The 23,332-nt window shown below is 35.0% G+C and overlaps 1 protein-coding gene across 4 annotated transcripts in view; it reads left to right on the top strand.

The window, feature by feature from the left end:
* Positions 1 to 23,332, top strand: part of LOC136037726 (transcription initiation factor IIB-like) — a 177,904-nt gene that overhangs the window by 107,442 nt on the left and 47,130 nt on the right. For all 4 annotated transcript variants that reach the window (XM_065720497.1, XM_065720496.1, XM_065720498.1 and 1 more), the window contains exon 7: positions 8,382 to 8,514. In XM_065720497.1, coding sequence (XP_065576569.1) covers positions 8,382 to 8,514 — 133 coding nt within the window. The remainder of the gene's footprint in view (positions 1 to 8,381; positions 8,515 to 23,332) is intronic.

Genomic DNA, 23,332 nt, shown 5'->3' with positions numbered 1-23,332 from the left:
ATTAGTTTTTGTTCGTTTTAAGTTTCAACTTCGCGCTCTACTTCCCACGGAAAAACTTAGTTTTTTAAATTTAATTAATATAAGGACGGTAGAAAGTAATGGCTAATTTTGGATACTATGTAAATAATACTGTAACTTGGCTGTAAAGGAACTTTGTCAATAAAAATGATGAAGGGGGAATACAAAAGCAATTTTTTATACGTAATTTTGTATTTTTTTAAGTAATTTTTCGGGTAATCTTAATTTTAAGATGCTTAGGTTATTTGTCTAATATGTGAGTTTTTTATTCATTTTTGTATTTATTTCAAACAAATCGTTGGGCAACGCTTCCTTTTGTCTACAAAGCTCTGTTCTACTAACTGGTAGTTAACTAACTAGTAGTTAATATATATTAACTACTAACAAATAATATTATTAATTAACATTGTTTTTATTATTAGTTGATGTTAGCAGTTAATACTATACTAATATTGTAAATATTAACTGCATAAATGAAATCTCTACTGCATAATATAACAACTTTCTCTCCGGTCTGAAAAAGAAAATATTATGATATTTATCACAAACTCTTATGATAGTGATTTCCTCATTTTTGTAGGACTCCGTTATTGGAAAGGTCTTTTCCTTTTTGTAGATAGAACGTAATAAGAAGCTGATTCTAATAAGAATGACTCCCCATCATTGACACGATGTTTCACAAAATCATCTGCCATATTTCAGTAAAACTAATAACCCTAGCGATAATGAAGATCTTGGTTCTTGTCTCTTTCCGTTTGTGATATATATCTTAATTGGTCAATAATCCTACAAGGTTCACTTAGTCCAACGATTCTGTAATAATTGAACGGATTCTCTCGACTCCATGATTCTTGTAGAACGGGGTATTAATGATCTAGGTGTTAAAAGAAAACACTGAAGATAGGTTACAAGAACTAGTTAGTACAGCAATGTTGGATGAAAAGTTTTTTTTTCAGTAAGATTTTATTTATACATACACTCCAGCCAGAAGCGGTTTTAAGGGGGAGGGCACTTGCCCCGGGCGCAGAAATTTTAGGGGTCAAATAATGCAAATAAAAAAATCTAACGGTTATCATCATTTTGTAATTTTGAAAATTTGTTTTTATTAAAATAAAGTAGAAGGCACAGTTGTCAATAAGCATAAGCAAATTAAATGTGAATTATTCATTTTTCGCATATCTTCATTACCGTTCCTTGAAAATTAGAGTAGGTAGATTGAATTTACTTAATTTTGATTTGTGTTTTATATATAGTTTTTTTTTGTATTCTAAGATGTTCCTATTTAACAGGATGTCAAGATAATTAATAATTTTGCCGAGGCTAAAGTAGAAAAAGTCAGTTTTGAATAAATGTAAAGTTTGTTAACGTATGCGAATTTTGCTATGATTTGGCTTGAAAATTTTTTGGAGACAGGGGTTGGCGGGGGCTAATCAAGATTTTGCCTCGGCGCAAGAGAGGCCAGAACCGCCACTGAATCTAGTACAAGGCTAATTTACATGATCTTTACAAAACATTGAAACAATAAAAACGCATATTAAATCACTATGACTTGTTATACACTTCCACAAAATAGAGGATGAACAAGTTTCGATACCGGTTTGTCTTGAAGTTCACAAGGTTTAATTACAGCTTTGACCTAGTCCGGTCATTCACTGCAGCATCTGGTGGTAAGATGTGGCGGTGCTGAGGTGAGGCCCGCAACGTTTTCATTAAGTGGTCAAGCCTCTTTCGTAATGATTCGAGCCTCGGATTTTCCAGTGTTGGGATATATTTTACTGCTCTACTTCCTGTTATGATTGTCACTGCTCTTTATATGTGGCCGTGTTCAGTTGATTATTCGACAAATTGTTATTCTGTCCCACGGTTTCTGAGAAAAATGTGATAAAACCGCTCGCATTAGAAATCCCCCTATCCTTACAAAATTAATTTTTCTAACACATATTCTTGGGTTCTGACGTAGGGTGATTAAGTTTGAAGAAGACGAGTTTTTTCTTTCTTTGGTTTTCAAATCTGATCTTCTTTTTATTTATTTGTTATTTATGTTTTCTTAGACCTGTTTGGGGTTTTCTCAACATCTTCCTCCCCTTATTCTTTTTTTCTTTCTAGCTATTTTTCAAAGTTCACACGCACATTGAAAGAAATAATATAATTTTGTAATAAACGCTTAAGATACGTTAATAATGCGATTCTTCAAATTTTTAACTAAAATATTCCAAATAAGCTTAGATTGAACACACTTTAATTGATTAAAATGACTCTCATGTAAAGCAACAATGAAAGAAATAGAGAAAATAAAACAACAAACTGATAGTTATTTTTTTACATTTAAACTATGAATTTTGTGGGTTGTGCTAGATGGCGATGGTTATTTGTTTTTTCTCATGAGCAAATTTAAGTTTTCTCTTATTGCGATTTCTCTTACTGTTTATGGTTAGTTTATTTCATGAGGGCCGTGAGTTTTAAGTTCACGCGATAGTTTTAAGGTGATGGTTTAGCTATAATGTGTGAAACTTATCCCCACAACATACAAAAAAGATTCATTTGGTTCAATTGAAAAGTGATTCAGCAATTAAAACTGAAGCCTTCCGTTGGTATCGATTATAAGGGATGTGTAGCTAAAAATTCTTAGTCTTCTTCTTACTCGGCATCTTACGCTATTGACGCAGATAATTTTCCCCCAATGCACTCTGCCACCAGCTTTCTTTATTGGATACCTCCTTCTCGTCCGTTAGAGAGAGATAAAAACTCACTGTATTAGTTCTATTACAGTTGCAACTTCTTTCTGAGATCTCTTTGAGCTTCTTTTTTTGATGAAACAGAAGCAACTATGTTACCCCCCATTACACCCACCAATTTGGTTTCAAACTAGGAACTGGATTTTTCCAACCCTCGTGTTATAGTTTCTAGCGCTCTTATTGACGCTGAGTCAATGTGAAACAGCCTAGTTCTTGTCGCTCGCGGTGTAAACATGCGTTAGATTCATTTATATAATTTCCAATGCTTGTAGTTGGCAACTATGGTATTCATTCGCTTAGTGGTATATATTCCCTGTCGCCTAAAACTCCTTAGTCCTCCTCCTAAATCCTCCTCTTATTCATTCGCCTAAAACTCCCGCCTGATAAAACTATAGCTCCAACGTCTTGGATAAAGATCACACCCATCTTGAAGAGTGTCCTACAAGACGTAATTCCTTCAACCAATTTCTTTAATAGCTATCTCGTGGAGGTTCAAGACCAATGTCCTTCTTCCTGATCTGCTAATCTGTCTCTATTTAGTTAGGCGGATGGACACCTTCAGTCTCAATCGTGCCTTACTACGAATCAGCGTCATTTTCATTATTATTCCTTTATTATGTATGGGAATATTTTGTTTCTAAATTTAGGCGCTTTACATTTTCTGTTTATATTTTCTTTTATATTTTAGACAGTTTTTCGGTAATATTTGTGTTTGATTGTCTCCTGACCTTTATCCAACTTCCATGAAGATGGTGGTGGCGGTCTTTGATTAAGATTTTCCCTAAGTGTCATTCAAACTGTACTTCAGAATAAGAAAATTCCGTTCAAGATAACAAATATCAATAAATATCACATTCAAAACAACTACTTCATTAACCCTAAATCAAAGAAAAAGAAACATGGAATTTTCTTTTTCCGTAAAAATCATCAGCTATAGAAACTTAATAGAAATTCTCATTCAATTCTATCTTACATTGAAATTCATTTTAAATATACTTCTGCTTCTACGAAGATAAGTTGTGGAATCACTCATAAGTTTCGGAGTATAACATCGTGTTTCCTTTTTGAGGGTGGGGGGACGAGCGGGTCGGGTGATCGTTCAGTTCCCATAAGTTTTGGAGTAAAACATCGTTATTTTTTTTTGGGGGGGGGGAGGGTCGCGCTATTGGGGGCCAGGGGTCAGCTTGCTTAAGATTTGGAATAAACTATCATTAATAAGTTGCTTTTTTTGGGGGGGGGGTTGGACAATGGAGGGCCTAAATAATTTTGAGACCACACTGGCTAATCATGACAAAACACAAAATCGCAAAGAAAAGAAGAACGAGGACAATAAACAGCCAGTGAAAAAAAATTGAAAATTATGCAAATATTTCGGTCAAGACCTCCGCTTGACCGTCCTCAGTGCAGAATAAACTGATAAAAATATATAAAAAAACAAACCTTAAAACAAAACACAAAGCTAAAAAATGATGACCCTTTCTCAGTAACGGAAAAAGTGTACGCTTTCACCGTTTGTGTTTTGTTTTAGGTTTTTTTTTTATATATTTTTATTAGTTTATTTTGCACTGAGGACGATCAAGAGGGGGTCTTGACCTAAATATTTGCATAATTTTCAATCTTTTCACTGGCTGTTCATTGTCCTCGTTCTTCTTTTCTTTGTGATTTCTTGTTTTACCATAGAGGGCCAGGGGTCATCTCCCGTAATTTTTGGAAAAGAATATAGTTAGTAAGTTTTTTTAGTGGGGGGGGGGTTAGGCTTAATTGATCTTTGAACTATTTTAAAAACCCTTTCATGAAAACTTTATATGCCCCCGAGGCATAACTTACAAAACCTGTCTCCAGGATTCGGGGGGGGGGGGGGGGCTGTATCAACCCGGGGTTTTTGTTATTTAATCTTTGAACGATTTTTAATAAAATGACAATCTTATAGTTTTTTTCGGGAGCATATGGCGAAAAAAGAGCGGGGGGGGGGGCTTCCAATCGAATGACCCGCCTCTGAAGTTTATACGATTTCCCCTTCCATATGAGGTGCCTGTGGAAAAAATGATAATAGTAAAACATTGAAGCCTTATGGTCTTTACTGTAGGCAACGCTAAAGCGTTGACTCTGATAATTTGTACATTTTAACACAAATCAGCCATAAATCTTTATAAGCTTTCTCTAATGTATGTGTTATCGAGTTTATTGATTTCATATCTGAGTCACGCACATGTCTAATTAGTCAATAATCCGGTCTTTTGATAAGGTGTACAAATCCGTTTTCCCAATCCAATGCTTTCCTAATAATTGAACTGATTCTAGTGACTCCATATTTCTTATTGAATATGGTATTAATGATCGAGCTATTGAGAAATAAGCTATAGAACATATCTAGCCAAAAATCAACAAACGTAGTCAGTGTTAAAAAAACATCCTTGGAAATATATTCAAATTATGGAATTATGGTTAAACTAAGTAAAATGTACTAATATAATAGTTTTTTAATATTTCCGACACATTTTTTCCTATTATAAAACACAAATATTGAAGGTATACTCAAACTGATCACCTGTGTAAGTTAATAAAAAAACTGAAATAATAAAAAAGCCGCCCGAGGCTAACACAGCTACGCACACTCCTACTCTAACCCAAGCTATTCAAAATCCACCCTTTAAACCCTCCCAATAAGTTACAGTTTCCTTTAAATCCTTTCTTATGATTCACCCTACCCCGCTCGGGGGCGTATTGCTTTTTTGTTTGGCCCCAGATAGGTGGCCAAAAAGCAAAATCTTTGGTAATCTGTCATTTTTCGTGCAACTGAACCCTCATGGAACTCAACCCCCTGCATGTGAGCCGTCGTGCAACTCAACCCCCGTTTAACTGAACCCCCGTGCAACTCAACCCCACTCAACTGAACCTTTGTTCAACTAAATTCCGTTTAATTCTAACCTTATGTAACTCACCTCCAAATTAAATCAAGCCCTGTTTGATCCAACTCGACTCAATACCTAAGAATAAGATTGAACTAGCGCTGATTAGAAGCTCAAAATTTGCTTCTCGCCTATTTCATAGTTTCTAACTTGTATTACCCATTCGGGTAACCTGATAACTTTTCAAAATTAAATGAAACTTTTAGAAATAAATCTATCTCCAAAATCAACTCAACTCCCTTGCAGCTGAAACCTCGTTTAAAGAAAAACTTACCTTTAATACTGATCCAGAAATTGTAGATATTTGAATTCATCTTAATAGTAGAAGTTGATTGTGGAAACAAATTTATGGGATTTTTAAAAAGAGCTGGAAGTGCGGATAAGTCTCTCTTTCTCTTCTATATTGTCCTCTACTAATAAGGGACTAGAACATCATAGAGAGCTGTGTGAGATCATTCTGAAAGTTAATATTTACATTTACAAGCTTTTTACTGTTCAGTAGGACAGCACCATCATAAAACACCTTATGACACCAAAACGCGATTTTAATGTAATTTCTGGAATGAAAAGGCTTGAAACCATAAAAGGTCTACCAGTGAAGTATCTTTGTTAGGAAACCCTTAAACTGGTGTTAAAAATCCCCTTTTTGAATACACCCCTTCCCAGTCACCTTTGAAAATGGAAAAAAAAGCGAAAAAAATACCAAGTGAAAAAAACACAAAGATGATTCGTTAATGGTAGGTACTACTACTACTAATAACTGATCGCAGCACCCAGCCGCCTGCGGCCAACACAGCTACGTACGCTCCTCCTCCATCCCAATCTATTCAAAGTCTCCCTCTTTACACCCTCCCAGGAAGTTCTCATTCCCTTCAGATCTTTCTTTATGAAATCCTCCCACCCCAACTGTGGACGACCTGCTTTCCGTTTAGCTCTAGATGGTTCACTGAAAAGGACCATCTTAGGCAATCTATAATCCTTCATCCGTGGAACGTGCGCTAGACATCTCAACCTTTCCCTCATTAGGCATCTAATTTTTTAGATTGCATTCGGCATCACAGAATCTAGTGATAGATGCTATTTTTTTCATTTCAATAGTATAATTAATTACGAAACGAATTCTTAGGAATTACGAAAAGTGCTTGACACCCTGACGTGTCTTCTTTTTCTTTGCTTTTTTCTCCAGCACTAGCGGGTCACTTGAACATCATAGGGGCGCTGAAAACAGTAACCATCAGATGACCTCAAAATTAATATTTTATTTTTCCTGCAAAATAAATGTGGGCACCATTTCTTGGTTGAGTTTATGTGGAATGACCCAAACAAAATGCTTTGAAGTAACTTCAAAAGTCAAAACCGAATGAGCTTAGGGAACCGTATATAAAATGTAATTTTTCACTTGCCCCTTGGCAAACCCTTGCCCGAGCATTAATTGAAAAGCTCATAGTTTGCAGTAAGACCCAAAAAAACTTTATCGGACTATGATTGATTTTAGTGATCTGCTTCGCTCTTCGTTGTGTCTCTGGTTGGAACATAAACTACAATAACTGATATGTTGAATAGGTGGCCTTTGAATCGTGCTCTTGCTTCTCTATTTAAGATAGGATCCCACTCTAGAAGTGGCCTTGATACGAGGGGGCTTAAAATGATGCCCACACCATGATACGCAGATCCATCAAGGGATCCGGAGTTGAAAAATGAGAAAGAAGACTCGTCTTCAGGAGTTCTAATATCTCAGCCTTGGACAATGCCGCTGATTCGAGTTTCTGAAACGCACATGGTGTCTATGTTGTATGTTATATGTTATATGTTCATTATGAACATATGTTCTTTATTATATGAACATTTGTTATATGTTACATGTTATATGTTCATTATTCGTTGTATGAACATATGTTATATGTTCATCGAATGGACTTTCCAGCACCTTACACTGAGGGGTTGTTTATGTTTCCGAAGGAGTATCTCAGCTTGCTAATTTTTGGGAGAAGGCGCTGATGAAACCTTCAACGCATTGCTTGTCGAGGATGCTGCAGCATGGGCTTGCCAATTTTTCGGAGAAGGTGCCGCTGAAATCCTCAACGAATCGCTTGTCGGGGATGCTGTAGTATGGGCTTGCCAATTTTTCCGAGAAGGCGCCGCTGAAATCTTTTACGCATCGCTTGCCGGGAATGCAGTAGTATGGGTTGGACTCTTTACATTGACTTGTTTACGCTAACATTTTAAGGAATAAGTATCAACATTTGCATATTGAACTGACAATGCGCATTCATTTTTTTTTTCAGTAAAGTGCAAATTATGTTCTGGTCTTGGGAAGGCATAGGGGGTTTTGAATCCTACTCATGTTAATTTCTGCTCGTTTTGAGTTTGACTCGGCTATTTATAATTTCTGTTCCTTTTGGGTTTCATTTACTTATTGATGCTGATTTGTGCAGTTCTATGCTTGGTAGATTATTTGATTCTATCTTTGGTCATTTTCGGTTTAATTGAGTTCTTTTCTTTTCTTTGAAAAACTTGTATTGTGGAATTTCTTTTTAAATAGTTTACTTTAAAAAAATAATTAAACAGAAAAACATATTTTTTCAAACATTTTTCGGAATTGCTCAAAAACTGCCTCAGGATTAGTTTAGACGAAAACACCCACGGTCTTTGTGAATGTCTTTAAAAAAAATTTCTTAATATTTGATCCTTAATATTAAATTGCTATTTTTCTTTATAGGAAATCTGTGCTATTTCACGGGTTAACAAAAAAGAAATTGGCAGAGTTTTCAAGTTGATTTTAAGCAGCCTTCGGACAAATGTCAGTTTGATTACTACTGGGGACTTTATGGCACGGTTTTGTAACAACCTTGGTAAGTTACATTTATTTTTTTTCTTAATTTATTTTCTTAACTTAATTATATTTTTTCTTAATTTCTCAGAAACCTTAAACAGAGTTTTCTTCCTTTTTTAAGAGAATTCTGGGCAAAAAGAGGAAGCTCAGTCACAGTCGTATTACAAAGTTACGAGACTCTTTGGGGTGTAATCAAAGCTGCCCCAGAGAGGGGAGGGGAAGGTATATTTGATTTGACGTCTTCTCTGCTGGGCATGGAAAATGATATCAGCAAACTTAATTGTAGTCTATTTAATTGACGTTATAAAGATAAATTATCTAGCCTTAATTACCTTTCAAAAACATTTGACCTATTTGGCTGCTGTAGATACCCAATTTCTATGGCTTCAAACACGGGCGTACACATGCCTACCCTTTAGTGGAGGGGGTTTTTTATGTTCAAAGCTTTTGGATCAATCTCAGGTTGTTAGTAAATCGTCTTATTTGTGCATGCAACGTGCGATAATGACGCAACTTCTTAACAGAGAACTGAGCTTGGGGGGCTGAGTGAGTTTTTCAAGCTTCTTTGGGCGATTTTCCTAAATATGTTGTAACTTCGGTTCAAAATTAGAATTTAACATAGCAAAGACCTCTTGTCATATTTCCTTGGATCTGAAATGGTGTCACCATTTCATTTTTTTTTTTTTACAAGGGATTAGCTTTTTGTTTTATATCCAACTATATCGTTCGTTTGGCGATAGACTACTTTCAAATCTCCTTTCTTAGCAGCTTCTTCTGAAAGCGCTGCTTCTTCCTCGATAACAGTTCTTTTGTCATTCCTGCCACTTCCTTTCACTGCTTTATCCTTTTCTTTGTAACGGAGATCAAACTCGACTTTTTGCCCAGGGCTCGACGCATTCAGAAAAAGTGTCCGGGTCTCCTTGTGTTCTGAAGAGTGCCCACTGAGCCACTGAGTGCAGAGGGAAATCCTCTTCCGAACGCTTTAGTCTGTATCATTTTTAAAGAAACTTTTTGCTATTATTTATATATTACTTACGCTGTGCTAGGATGTGATCCTTGAAAGCACTGAGTAGAAAGGTGAGAATCACTTCCGAGCAGATACACAAAAGTGCTTGTTGTGACAATAAAATGCTTGATGCAGGACATGAACAAAGTGTCAATATGACTATGAATCGTGTGTACATTATCTATGTTTTGTTCTTTAGCCACCTTTGTCACTGAACATGTGCCCACTGCAATAAACTTACAAGAATTATTTAATTATGATATATTTATTTATATTAGTTATATCTCCCTTATCACGGCTAGGAATCGAACCGTAGCATCCACGATTTGCAGGTGCCGCTTTATCTACTCAGCCGCAACAAGGTACTTACAAGGATTTCCTCTAGCTAAGAGTTTGTTCAAAAATGATCTCTACAGGTAAAATACTCGTTGGGATTATTCTCTTTTCTCCCAATGCCCATGTACCTGTTGTTTTTTCTCGAGGCATCTCTTTAGGTTTTATTATGGTAGGCCAGTTTGGCTTTAGAACTTTTACAGCTACGTATTGTGTCTCTTCTATGTAACCTTGTGAAGCTCGCCCGGTCTAGCAGCAACAAAAAATGGTACTTTTTAAATTGTATTAATTTCCCCATTTTCTTGCCCTGACCTGTAGATCTAATTAGAAAGATAACAAGGTAAATTTCTTGTAATTATATATGTTTGTTCCATTACCAAGAAAGGTGATATTTCTATGAAACGAGGATGTCTTACCTCAGAAAAGGGAGAAAAATAAAGTAAATGTTTTCCCTAGGAACGAAAGCGCGGGGGAAGGCTTTGGTGACCGAATACCTTTTCTTTCATAGACCTTTCAGTGTCACAGTAACTTATCCTAGCATTGAAAGATAATATAACTGGATTTTTTAAGGATCTCCCACTTGGTAATTCCGCCCCCCCCCAAAAAAAAACGAATATTTTTTTCGGAAATTGTTTATATAGTATTTTGCATCATGTATTGTTGCTGAATTCCACCACCGGGTATCAATGCCTGAATTTTGTTATGGAGACAGGGTTTTAACTTCCCAAACCAAAATAACCTACAAATCATAGGAAATCAAACAGTTCGTGGTAATGAACTATAGTAAGGAGTGACCCGGCTCAATAGTAACCGAAACTCTAAAAAACAGAATTTTGATACCAATAGTTACATCAAAAGAATCGCATTTTAATTCTGATTTTAAATAAATAAGTTTCATCAAGTTTAGTCTTACCCATCAAAAGTTACGAGCCTGAGAAAATTTGCCTTATTTTGGAAAATAGATGGAAAACCCCCCTAAAAGTAATATAATCTTAACGAAAATCACACCATCAGATTCAGCAAATCAGAGAACCCTATTGTAGAAGGTTCAAGCTTCTATCTACAAAAATGTGGAATTTCGCATTTTTTGCCAGAAGACAGATCACCAATGCGTGTTTATTTGTTTTTTTGTTTTTTTTCCCAGGGGTGATCGTATCGACTCAGGGGGGTCCTAGAATGTCGTGAGGGGGCTCATTTTAACGGAAATTGAAAGTTTTAGTGCCTAAAGTTCTAGTCTCTTTTTAAGTGACCAAAAAATATTAGCGCACCGAGGCCCCCTCCCACGCTTATTTTTTCCCCAGTGTCACCGGATCAAAATTCTGAGATAGCCATTTTATTCACCATAGTCGAAAAACCTAATAGCTATGTCTTTGGGGACGACTTACTCCCCCACAGTCCCCGTGGGAGGGGCTGCAAGTTACAAACTTTGACCGTTGTTTACATATACTAATGGCTATTGGAAAGTGTACAGACGTTTTCAGGGGGATTTTTTTGGTTTGGGGGGGGGGAGGGAAGCTGAGGGTAGGTTACGTGGGAGGATCTTTCCATGGAGGAATTTGTCATGGGAGAAGAGAATTTCAGTGAAGGGGGCGCAGGACTTTCTAACATCATTTATAAAAACAATGAAAAAATAAATATGAAAAGTTTTTTCAACTGAAAGTAAGGAGCAGCATTAAAACTTAAAACGAACAGGAACTATTACGCATATGAGGGGTTCACCTTCTCGTAATACCTCGCTCTTTACGCTAAAGTATTTAAGTAATTCCATCCATTTATTCTACGGCCTTTGTGATTCATTGGTCATTCTTCAGGAATTGGGACAAAATTCAAGTTTTAGTGTAAAGAGCGAGGTATTGACGAGGGGATGAACCCCCTTGTATTCCTAATAAAAACATACAAATATAGAAGTTCGTTACGTAAGTTAATTCTTAAGTTACGCATATTTTTTACTAATGAAAACGTTCGTAAAAAATTAAAAGTTCTAGTTCCCTTTTTAAGTAATCAAAAAATTAGAGGACAACTAGACCTCCTCCCCCGCTCCTTTTTTTTCAAAATCTTCCGATTAAAATTATGAGAAAGCCATTTAGCCAAAAAGAAATTAATATGTAAATTTCGTTTTAATTATTTATGTGCGGAGAGCCAAAATGAATACATGCATTAATTCAAAAACGTTCAGAAATTAAATAAAAAAACAAGCTTTTTTAACTGAAAGTAAGGAGCGACATTAAAACTTAAAACGAACAGAAATTACTCGGCATATGAAAGTAGCTTTTCCTCCTCAACGCCCCACTCTTTACGCTAAAGTTTTTTACTGTTTTAAAAAGTAGAGTTAAGAGAAAGAGTCAAACTTTAGCGTAAAGATGGGGGCGTTGAGGAGGAAAAGCCACTTTCATATACGGAGTAATTTTTGTTCGCTTCAAGTTTTAATGTCGCTCCTCACTTTCAGTTAAAAAAACTTGTTTTTTTTTAATTTAACTATCTGAAAGATTGTAGAAAATCATATATTTTATTGATACGTGGAAGCTGCAATCTGCTAAAGAATGAACCACGACAGATACGCCAATGAACACGCAATATTGCAGATACGCCCTGTTGATACCTTAGATTAGTGCACTAGTTTTTATTCTGTTAGAAATCCACTACAATATACCCTGAAAGATTCGACGTAATTTCTTTAACTGGTCCTAAGATGTTGCATGTACACCCTTTTGACAACGGATGTGCATAGTGGTCTTAGATATGGTTCAACATGCAGTAAAAGCTTCAACTCGATACCCTTTGGTATTTGTGTTATTTGGTTACCATTACAGTTGGCTTCGCTTGGCAAGCTGTTAGTACAATCGTAAAGAAATGTACTTGACGCATCTGCAAAAGTATCCAAAAATAAAAATTGTGTTTAAAACAAAAACTGGTATGTGAGAAAAAAAATTGTCATTTCGAGCTGATCCAGGAATCGTAACTATTATTTACATCGTTTAGTCTTAATAGTAAAATCTCATTTGAAAAAAAAGATTGTTTGATAGCATGTCTTAGTTTAATTTCGTGGGTGCGCACTGGTTACCATTACAGTTGGCTTCGCTTGGCAAGCTGTTAGTACAATCGTAAAGAAATGTACTTGACGTATCTGCAAAAGTATCCAAAAATAAAAATTGTGTTTAAAACAAAAACTGGCATGTGAGAAAAAAATGTCATTTCGGGCTGATCCAGGAATCATAACTATTATTTTCATCGTTTAGTCTTAATAGTAAAATCTCATTCGAAAAAAAAATTGTTTGAGAACGTGTCTTAGTTTAATCTCATGGGTGCGTATTGGTTACCATTACAGTTGGCTTCGCTTGGCAAGCTGTTAGTACAATCGTAAAGAAATGTACTTGACGTATCTGCAAAAGTATCCAAAAATAAAAATTGTGTTTAAAACAAAAACTGGCATATGAGAAAAAAATTGTCATTTCGGGCTGATCCAGGAATCATAACTATTATTTACATCGTTTAGTCTTAATAGTAAAATCTCATTCGAAAAAAAAATTGTTTGAGAACATGTCTTAGTTTAATCTCATGGGTGCGTATTGGTTACCATTACGGTTGGCTTCGCTTGGTAAGCTGTTAGTGCAATCGTAAAGAAATCCAAAGATTCAGAGGATTCAATATGAGTCTTGGATAAAGATGGAAATCCAACCCTACCCCTCCTCAGACCAAATTTATAAGCCACGCTCGGCGTTTCCCCTTTCCAGCAATTGTTAAAGCCCCTTCAATAGTAAAGTTTTTATTATCTAGAAAAAGAATGCTATCTACAATGTTGGAACGGGTGGCTCCCGCCGTAATTTGTTTCATAAATTTGCGCTGAGGGAGCTAATTTTATATGAAAACTAATATCGAAAACTAGTACGAAAAATGAAAACTAAAAATCTGAAAACTAAAAACAAAAAATATGAAAACTAATACCCCTCTTCAGACCAAATTTATAAGCCACGCTCAGTGTTTTCCCTTTCCAGCAATTGTTAAAGCCCTTTCACTAGTAAAGTTTTTTTTTGTCTAGAAAAAGAATGCAATCTACAATGTTGGAACGGGTGGCTCCCGCCGTATTTTGTTTCATAAATTCGCGTTGAGGGAGCAAATTTTTTATGAAAACTAATATCGTCAACTTCTTTTATTAGTACAGCTCGCAAGGACTTTGGCTTTCAAAAAAAAACTCACTGAAAGAATCTATGGTATTTTGTATAACCTCCTTTATAACGAATTCCGTTCTTTAAAGTAAAATTCTTCCTTTGGGACTTTTTTTCTAATTTTTTTTCTGATTTAATAAATAATTCAAGACTGAATATGACTTCTTGGGCATTTTACAAAACTAATATGACTTCTTCAATAGAGTCAGAGTTAAACTCGACTGCACTGATTTTTATTATGAATGTTCATAAAATATTTTAGTGGTGAAATAATTTAGGGTCTAAAATATTTTAGGACCTCGTATATAAAGTGGAAGTTTTCAGTTAAAAAGGAGGTCCTCATCTTGAAGTATACGCCTCAAATCTTTGCCAAAAAATTAATCACAGTGAAATTTTGTCAAGTCAATAGATATATTCTGGGTCAGAAGATACATTGTCTTGAACTAAACTAATTCGGAATCCAAGTTTGATTGGTTGGCTCTCAAACTTAGCTGAAGCAAACCACTGCAGGTGGTTTGCCTACATTGTCTTGAGCTAAACTAATCTGGAATCCAAGTTTGATTGGTTGCGAAATTTTTGTCTTGTATTGGCGGGGTGGGATTGGTCTCTGCTTAGTAATTTGGGGCCAAAGTTCAAACCTAGCTGAAGCAAACCACTGCAGGGCTCGGAAATTTATATCAGTGATAAGATTCAGCTAGGGCGTCTCCATATTAATCCAAACAAGAAGAAGAAGAAGAGAATTTCTTCTTCTTCTTCTTCTTCTTCTTCTTCTTCTTCTTCTTCTTCTTCTTCTTCTTCTTCTTCTTCTTCTTCTTCTTCTTCTTCTTCTTCTTCTTCTTCTAAGAGAACCCACAAACAGAAGTTTCTGCGTTCGAAGTTGTCTGTGGTCAAGGAGGCACACTCGTGCCTCTTTAAAGTGGCGAACCACGATAATGTTAAGCGATCTTCGGTTCCAGTGGTCGCAGAGGGATGGGGAAGGATGCATTTCGTAGCCCGAGCTCCAACTAAGAAACCTGCCAAATTTCATCCCCTTCTGACTTTTCCTTCATGGGGAAAATCTGGCCGAAAGTTAGGACCCCCCAACCCCAGCCCCCCTTTAACGTTGTCCGATCGGGCTGAAATTCACAAGTTAAGGTCCCCTAGGGCCCAGGAGCTTATCCGTGAAATTTCAGCTCGATCCGATAACTCCTTCCCTGTTTTCCAGAAACCACGCATAGCCACTTAAAGTTCATGTTCTCCTTTTGTTTTTTTTTTCTGCCACACCTACAGGTCACAGCCGACATCGGATCTGGGTGTACGAAGACTCATTCGACGCGGAATTCTCCGAGTAATTTTGCTTGAAAGTTTCGTCGGAAAATCTTAACCCCCCGATTTTCTAGCTTAGAAAAACCCCATTTCCCCATAAGAGCCCATGTTAAGTTTTTTGTTGTTAAAAGTTACGAATTTCAACATCAAGTACATCAAAATGATCAGCTCGACATGGTGAGACTGACTGAAAGCTTCAAAAAATTCTGTCTTAATCCGTAAAATTTTTATTTGAGAAAAATGACAGAAACCTTTTTTTTTCTGCCACGCCTACAGGTCACAGCCGGCATCGGATCTGGGTGTACGAAGACTCATTCGACGCGGAATTCTCCGAGTAATATTCCTGGAAAGTTTCGTCGGAAAATCTTAACCCCCCGATTTTCTAGCTTAGATAAACCCATTTCCCCATTGAAGGTAAAATTTTTTCTTGTAATAACATCACTTGTTTGAAAAATTCTTACACTAACAGCAGCTTGGCGCAGCGGAAGCGTGTTGGGCCCATAACCCAGAGGTCTGTGGATCGAAACCGCTAGCTGCTATAACTTTTTAAAATTTGTAAAATTAGGTAATTTTGTCAGTTTGAATTTATTGATACAGAAAGGGAGAAAATAAACATGGAAACATGTGATCAGAATTACATACTGGAATGTTCACAAGAATTTATACTGAAGCGGGGGCAAGGCTTGATGGAAGCAAGTTAAAAGAACCATTTAAATTGATTTCCTAATAGAATCCGTTGGTGAAATTTTCTATTGTAATAACTTGTTTGATAACAAGCATAACAGCAGCTTGGCGCAGCGGAAGCGCGCTGGGCCCATAAACCGGAGGCGGGTGGGTAAAAACCACTAGCTGCTAAATTTTTAATTAAGCTGCTAAACTATTAAAATTATACAAATTAGATAATTTTGTCAGTTTGAATTTATTGATACAGAAAGCGAGAAAATAAACATGGAAAATTATTATTAAATTACATCCACCATGGATTGTAGAAAAACGTACAAAAATAATATGAAAAAAACTACGTTTTCTTAAAGAGTTAAAGAGGCTGCGTCCCAAAGTCGAACCTTAAAACGTACAGGAATTAGGAGAGGCAGTTGGGGGGCTGCTGCCCCCCAAACCCCCTGCTTTTAAAGACTCTTTTGTACAGCTTTTTGTTTTGGGGGGCTGCCGCCCCCCTAGCCTCCCGCTCTTGCCTTCGGAAAGGCCCTCTTTTAATTAACAAAAAATTGAAATGAATGAATAATGGAATAACTTCGAAAAATGTTAAACACAAGAGGACAGGAGAGCCATTGCGCCGAAACTAGTAATTAGTAACAATGAAGTTGACCACTCCATTTACATTTTAACATAATTATTGAAACTGTTTCCCAGACACAGAGCACACAGGCTAAGAGCTGGGGGTTTGTTGGTGTACAACAAAAAACCTGTACAAAAGAGTCTTTAAAAGCGGGGGGTTTGGGGGGGCAGCAGCCCCCCAACTGCCTCTCCTAATTCCTGTACGTTTTAAGGTTCGACTTTGGGACGCAGCCTCTTTAACTCTTTAAGAAAACGAAGTTTTTTTCATATTATAGCGATATAGGTCACTACAAATATGTTAAAACAAGCAGATAATTTAGAAAAATGCAATTTAGACTTGAAAATTCAACTTTGAAAATTTCCCATCTCAAGTAGTCAGAGCTAGCCAATCAGATTAAAAAAAAAGAAAAAAGAAAAAATCTGACCAATAGATCTGATCAAGAACAAAATCTGACTAATTTTTTTGCAATGATTGTCGGTCTTTATAAAATATCACTATCAGTAGGCCTTGAGATTTCTACCATTCTATATAAATCCTTCATCTCAAATTATCTAAAAAATTATATTCCTTTTCTTAAAGAGTAAAGAAGCTATAGCTGAAAGTTAAAATTTAAAACGGATACATATTTCAAGAAATTTTTATTACTGGTTCCTAGATTCGTCTCATGTATACCTTACGAATGCCTTGTCATTAATTTTGAAAAAATTACTCCAAAAAAATATTTGATAGTAATGTTTATAAAAGTGTGTTTTCCTGCGAGTAACGGAACAAGTAGACACATGATAGTTCTAAAATTTTATATAATTTAAGGAGAGATGATACGATTATGGGTATGTTATGGTATTGACAATTTAGAGGGGCAGGGGGGGCAATCGCCCCCTCCAATTTTGAAAAATAGCTTTTATTGGGTACTTTCACTCGAATAATCGACAAAAATCAAAATGCTCCCCTTAGCCTGTAGATTTTGACAAAGTTTTGTATCTTAGTAAATTCAAAAAAAAATATCGCTCCCTCCTCCTTCATTTTCGTGAAAATGCGCCCTGGAATCTTTGCTGCCAAAATATACAGCGTCTTATTATGCCTCTTGGAAAAAATACGTTCTGAGACCATACTGGCTATGCATGACGTATGAAAACAAGAAAGGAAATAATAAATGAAAAGAGAAAAATCAAATAGGTGAAAAACGAGTATTTTGTCAGCCAGTAGCAAAATATGAAGATGAAAATCAAGCAAATATTTCGACATGGACCTCCGCCAAGTCGTCCACAGTGCTCAAAAAAAAGAAAGAGGAAAAAAAAAGCAAAAAAAAACAACAACAACAAAATCTAACCTTCTGAAGTGAACTCTACAAGAGGAGAAAAGACACTGTCTTTTCTCCTTTGAGCACTGAGGACAACTTGGCGGAGGTCCTTGTCTAAATATTTGCTTGATTTTCATCTTCATATTTTGCTATTGGCTGACAAAATCCTCGTTTTTCACCTATTTGATTTTTCTCTTTTCATTTATTATTTCCTTTCTTGTTTTCACACCTCTTGGAAAAAATATATGTTCAAGATCAACTTTAAGCCTAACCTCCTGAATCTTAGTGAATCTGAATCTATATTTTTTATCCCAGCCGATGGAGATAAATGAATGGGTGGTTGATGGGTCTATACTTCCGGCATAATTTTCCCCGCTAACAAAAATTCAAGAAAACTTGAAATTTTTACCAATGTTTGTTTTGGTTTCAACTTCAAATTGCATCTTTCTCCATTTCTTAACAAAAAAAGTGAACTGGATTCGCTTATGGAAAATTAAGGAGCTTGATATATTCGTCTGAAATTGAGGTAGGGGAAGAGGGGTTATTTTTTTCAATTAGATTTTAATACAATTGACTTGATTCTTTTTAGGATGAAATTTTAGTTTGAGCCAAGTAATATTTTGTATATCTTTTTTTGTAAATCATTTGAAATTTTTTTTTTATACTTTTAGTCGTTTTTAATAACTTGCACTTGTCGCGGTTTCCGAAGCTGCAGCATAGGCTAGTATGCCTGAATGCCGGCTAAAGGTTTTAGTAATTTACCTCGAGATTGAATCGAGGTACCGACCATTTTGAAATGATCCTTCTTAGGGGTTGTTCATACTCCTTCTTAAGTTTATAAGAAATCATGACAAGGGGGAATTATTGTGAAGTTCCCATTTTGTCACCTATACCTGTCACGACCTAAAAGATATAGGAACTTTGTGCAAAATACTAACAGTAATGAACAGTTTATATTATTTAACATGTTCCTTTGTATTGTTGTTTTTTTATGAGCAGTCATAAATTTTTAAATTTTGCCTTATCACAGTTTTGTTTTCAATTTTCATCTTTATCCTATTTTCAATGAGATATGAGATTTTATGTGAATTCTGCCTCTCGATATGAATCCTTGGTCTCAAATTGTGCAAGTTAATATATATGTAGCTATTTAAAGACTACAAATGGTCTTTAGTCGAATAGTAGATTTTAAAACGGATAGATATTACAAGAAACTTTGGGGAAGGTTTATTTGGGGGGACGACGACGCTGTTTTATCTAAAAGTCGTAACTGAATTCCCCACAATTAAAAATAAGATAATAGTTAAGATGCTGAAGAAAACGAGGAAATAAAGTAAGAACGTGAAAATATGTACGCCTTTGCTCGGTGCTAGGATTCTCCAGCTGCGACCTTTAGCAGATGAGCTTAAACGGGGGATGTAACATTTGCGAATTGCTGGTTTGCAAAAAGACGTCAGTGACGGCCTATAGACATAACAATGGTGATGCATGATGTGAAGGTGTTCTCAAGCTCCTAACCCTACTCCTTTCACTGTGTCTAAGGCTTAAAAGGTTGCATAGAAAACAGGCCTTAACTGTTTTAGCTTGGGGGAAAAAGTTTCTTCCTAGATTTTGGTTGAATCTGTTTTTCTTTGACTCTAAGTTGTGAACAAAACTTCAAATTTGAATTGGATTTATAGCCATATTATGTTTGTTTTTTCATTAAGATACATTTTTACAAATTCTTTAAAGCCTTATATTCAAACAAGATTTTCAACTTAAGTCTCAAAAAAATTTCTTTGGGCTTAATTTTGTGTTTTATAATTTTGTATGAAAATTTCACTTTTAGAACAAAAACTTTTGAAAGTTCATTTAAGATCTACTGCCTTTGAGTGAAAGGGTGTCTAGGTAGATACTTCAAAAAAGCTTTCCTGGGCTTAATTTAAGCTCAGGACAAATTCCTAAAAGTTCTACTCAGTTAGAACAACTTCTTTCCAAGATATCAAAAAGCCAATCATTTAGAATTTATCCTGACTACGTAGTTTCCGTTTATGATTTTCATTTTTATCGCTTTCTAATGAAATCTCTATTGGAAATAATCTTTTTTGAATGTCACTCTTGTAATTCTCTTAAGCTATTTAAGACTAGTTTTAGGTTGAAATAGGGTTTTCTGTTGGGATGAAGGGAAGCCATTAAAGCATAAGTCTATGCATACATACGGGAAAAAGACAATAAATTTCTACTTCCTTGAAAACTATTTTCCTTGAAAGTTTTCCTTTTTGTCCTTTTACCCCTTTCAACGAACGGCTCGTTAATTTTGTCGAATCCCTCAGGACTCTAATGAGGCATTTCTTGTTCCTTGGCTGCTTTTTCCTGGGTTTCTCAAGGTAAAGTCCTTAATTAGGGGGTTAATGGCCTGGGAAGAATGGTCTGAATTGGGGGTTTGAAAAATATATACTATTTCAGGAAATATCCTTCTGCTTATTAATATCCATACTATGCGAATACCAAGTTAAAAAATAAATAAATAATTAAGCCGCTAGTATGTAGATGGTTGAAAATTAAAGTGACCTATATAAAAAAGCGTATTTTGATAATTTTACAAGGTTAGGAATTTATTGGGGTGTTGGGAATTCATCAAAATGGAAGAAAATGCTTATTGTCAAAAATACTTCGAAAAAATATAAAACTATGAGATTTTGGCGAATGGGCCTGAGAATCCCTCTTGACGTGTGCGTATTGAGATGTGGGTCCCACATCTCAAGAAAATAGGTGTTGACTTACTAATAAACCAATGAAGAATAATAAACCAAAGCAAGCCGCTTTTAGCATATCATCCCTACTTTTAAAGCAGTACTAAAAGTACTTCATTCACTCTTAAAACCTCATATAAAAATTCGAAATGGTTCTTCATTGGGACTGAAGCTGGACAAAAGCTGATAGCAAGGCCGTATTTGGGGGAGGGGTTGACAGTGTTTGACCCCCTCCCCCAATTTGTGTTTGACTTATGAAAACGTATCAAAATTGCATAAAATAAATTTTTGATGTTTTTTTATTTTTGTGCACACCCCCTCCCCGCCCCGAAAAAAAAATACCCCTGGACAAAAATCCTGGATACGCCCTTGGCTAATAGTAAACTTTAATTAAATGTCATGTCCTTGTATGGTTCAGAAAGTAATGCGATGAAGTTCCCGCTGCTATGTTTGAGAACAATATAGCTGCGGTTAAAGCAGAAAGCAAATAACTTTTCGACCCGTTGTGGAACCAGGATAGATAGGACTGTGTATAATCCTCGTTTGCATAAATTATTTTGGCTGCTCTCCAAAAATAAAGTATTAAAAGCTTTAGAAGAACATGTTATCAAAAGAAAATGTAACTCTCCTGGAATTTGATCATGCAGATGATTAGTGTCCCAAAGGCAGAAAAAAACGTAAAAATGAGGGAGTAGCCTAAAAAGGGTTTTCTTCTGTGAAAGTCCAAACATGTTCCTGGTACTTAATATTATATGTTAATATCAATATTTGTATAAATTAATATATAGGTTTGATATTATCGGTTTAAGTTATTCCAGAAGAGAAGATTTAGCCATGCAAATGGGATCAAGGGCATAAACTTCATAATAGGAAAGGTTATAAAAACAAAAGGAAACAGATTTTTTTAAATTTTCAGTGAATCAATTAAAATAATCAGTCAATTCCCAAAGAAAATTCCGCCTTTAAAAGAAAAGCTGCACCTTCTTAATTTTTTGGTGATTTTTTATTTATTTTTTATTTTTATATAATTATTCTTGATAATTATTAATAATTAATTATTAATTTATTTACTTGTTAATTTATTTACTTATTAATTAATTGTTAATTAATTAATATATTAATTAATTATTTTATACAATTATTTTTATATTTTATTCTATTTTTATATGTTTATTTAAATAATATTTATTAGTTAATTAATTAATTCATTAATTAATTATTAATTAATTAATATATTAATTAATTATTTTTATATAATCATTTTTGTATCATTAATATTTTATTTTTATTTATTTATTTTTTACTGCTGATGTTTCATGCACGTTTCTTTGCTTAAATTTGCCGCTCGCTACAACAAGAAGCTACATAACAGCATATGGAGTTATTTTCCCTTAAAAAATAAATCCACGATTGTCCCAATTTTTTTTTAAGATGTAAGTGTTTGCATTAGTTTCCACCTTACCATTTCTTTTTCAATTTCTTTTGTACTTTTAGGTAAACAGTGAATTGACTATTTTATTTATTCATTCCGTGAAAATACTATGTATGGACTTTTTTTTCGTTTAATGGTAGCAAATTGCTTTACTTACCCGGGACGATAATTGTTACTAAACCACAAATGGTACGGGTCCTTTCGAACGACTGCTGAACCACAAAGGCCATTTAATTTGAAAAATAAGAAACTTTTAAAACACACTAAAAAACTTTAGCGTGAAGAGCAATGTGTTGAGGAGGTGGCAACCCCCCCCTCATATACGTAATAATTTCTCCTCGTTTTTAGTTCTAATGTTGTTCCTTACTTTCCGTTGAAAAAATAAGTTGTTTTTTTTTAATTTAATGGCGCAGAAAATGCTATGATTTAGCTTTAGAGTTTCATTGTCAATCACAGTTTATCGTTTTACAATTTTGCTCATAATGGCTTGGAAAAACACAAGTTGGAACTCAATTCCCTACAGAGATTATGCTAAAATTTCGTGAGCCGTTTTCAAGAAAGCACGTTAAAAAAAGAAGGGAATTGGCCATAAACACTATTTTCTTTTTTATCTTTTCAGATTTTAATTTTGCTCACGGTCCCAGTCGTATTCATATAAGCACGTTAAACATCAAAAATTGTTTCAACTATTGCTAGATATAAGTAAGGCTAAATACTTGCTGTTTTTTCATCTTCTTTTGAATTTGCCTGATTTTATGCTCTATTTCCATCACTTTTTTTGTGATGAACATAAGAAAATTTTTCTAATCTGTGAGACTGTTATTCTTTTTTCCCTTGTCATCGACTTGGATTTCGCATACAATGACATAGAAAAACCCTAGTTGGAACTAAATTCCCTTCATAGATTGCGCAAAAATTTCTGGAGCTGTTTCCAAGAAAGCACATAAAAAAAGAAGAGAATTGGCCACAAATGTTTTTCCCTGTTTTTTCTATTCAGATTTTGATAATGCCCTCATCAGATTTTAATTATGTATATATAATGATAATTATGTTTAATTAATATATTTTAATATTAAAAATGGTCTCAACTATTGCTAGGGATAAGTCCAGCTAGATACTTATAAGTCCTATAAGTCCAGCCGTTGTTTCATCTTCTTTTGAATTTGCCTGATTTCATGTCCTATTTTCGTCACCCTTTTCTGATTAATAATTTAACAAACTTTTTCTACAATATAAGTTTTTCAAAAGCAAAGAGCTTCATTAAACGAA

The sequence above is a fragment of the Artemia franciscana genome, chromosome 17 (assembly GCF_032884065.1).
Source record: "Artemia franciscana chromosome 17, ASM3288406v1, whole genome shotgun sequence".
In the NCBI taxonomy this organism is placed as follows: domain Eukaryota; kingdom Metazoa; phylum Arthropoda; class Branchiopoda; order Anostraca; family Artemiidae; genus Artemia; species Artemia franciscana.
This window is presented reverse-complemented; position numbering and strand designations above follow the sequence as displayed.